Source organism: Antrostomus carolinensis, unplaced genomic scaffold, assembly GCF_000700745.2.
Source record: "Antrostomus carolinensis isolate BGI_N321 unplaced genomic scaffold, ASM70074v2 scaffold1861, whole genome shotgun sequence".
In the NCBI taxonomy this organism is placed as follows: domain Eukaryota; kingdom Metazoa; phylum Chordata; class Aves; order Caprimulgiformes; family Caprimulgidae; genus Antrostomus; species Antrostomus carolinensis.
The window spans coordinates 90,086-90,599 of NW_010293267.1; the positions used below are offsets into that span (position 1 = coordinate 90,086).

Consider the following 514-nt stretch of genomic DNA (forward strand, 5'->3'; position numbering starts at 1 on the left):
GATAATGCCTTCTTGTCACGCATTTTCCACAGCAGCCCCGGCAATGCCACACAAGGGCTGTGTCTGGTCCACCTGCCCATGCCCCTGGGCCGTGGTGAGACACGAGGAGCCCCCGGTACGCACCGTGTCCCTGGGGCTCAGGGCCCCCGTCATAGGTACAGGGCCACCAGGACGTAGATGACCCAGCTGATGGAGGCAAACAACCCAAAGAGGAGGCTGAAGAGGACCAGCGACTGGGCCTTCTTGGATGCCACATTGGCCTGGACCATGTCCCCACGGCCGAGCGCAGCCCGGGTCTGGCACAGGGGGAGAAGGGGAGAGGTTAGGAGAGACCCGCAGTACCGGGAGGGGGGATTCGAGGTGATGGGTGCATTGGTGTAGAGCAGGACCACAGTGTCCTTACCTCGTGGGAGTAGATGAGGGCGACGACCCCAGTCAGCAGGCAGCAGAAGACGGTCACCAGCACCGACTCCACCATGTAGTCCTTGGGCAGATGCTGCCTGTGGCCAGCGGG

At 63.0% G+C, this 514-nt stretch overlaps 1 protein-coding gene across 1 annotated transcript; it reads right to left on the bottom strand.

Moving 5' to 3' along the window:
* Nucleotides 1–149: 149 nt before the first annotated feature.
* PRRT1B (proline rich transmembrane protein 1B) lies at nucleotides 150–500 on the bottom strand (the record flags this gene model as incomplete). Its single annotated transcript, XM_029087263.1, has 2 exons — nucleotides 150–296; nucleotides 404–500. Coding segments are annotated over 2 exons (244 nt in total), but the record flags the coding sequence as incomplete, so codon positions are not given.
* Nucleotides 501–514: the final 14 nt, after the last annotated feature.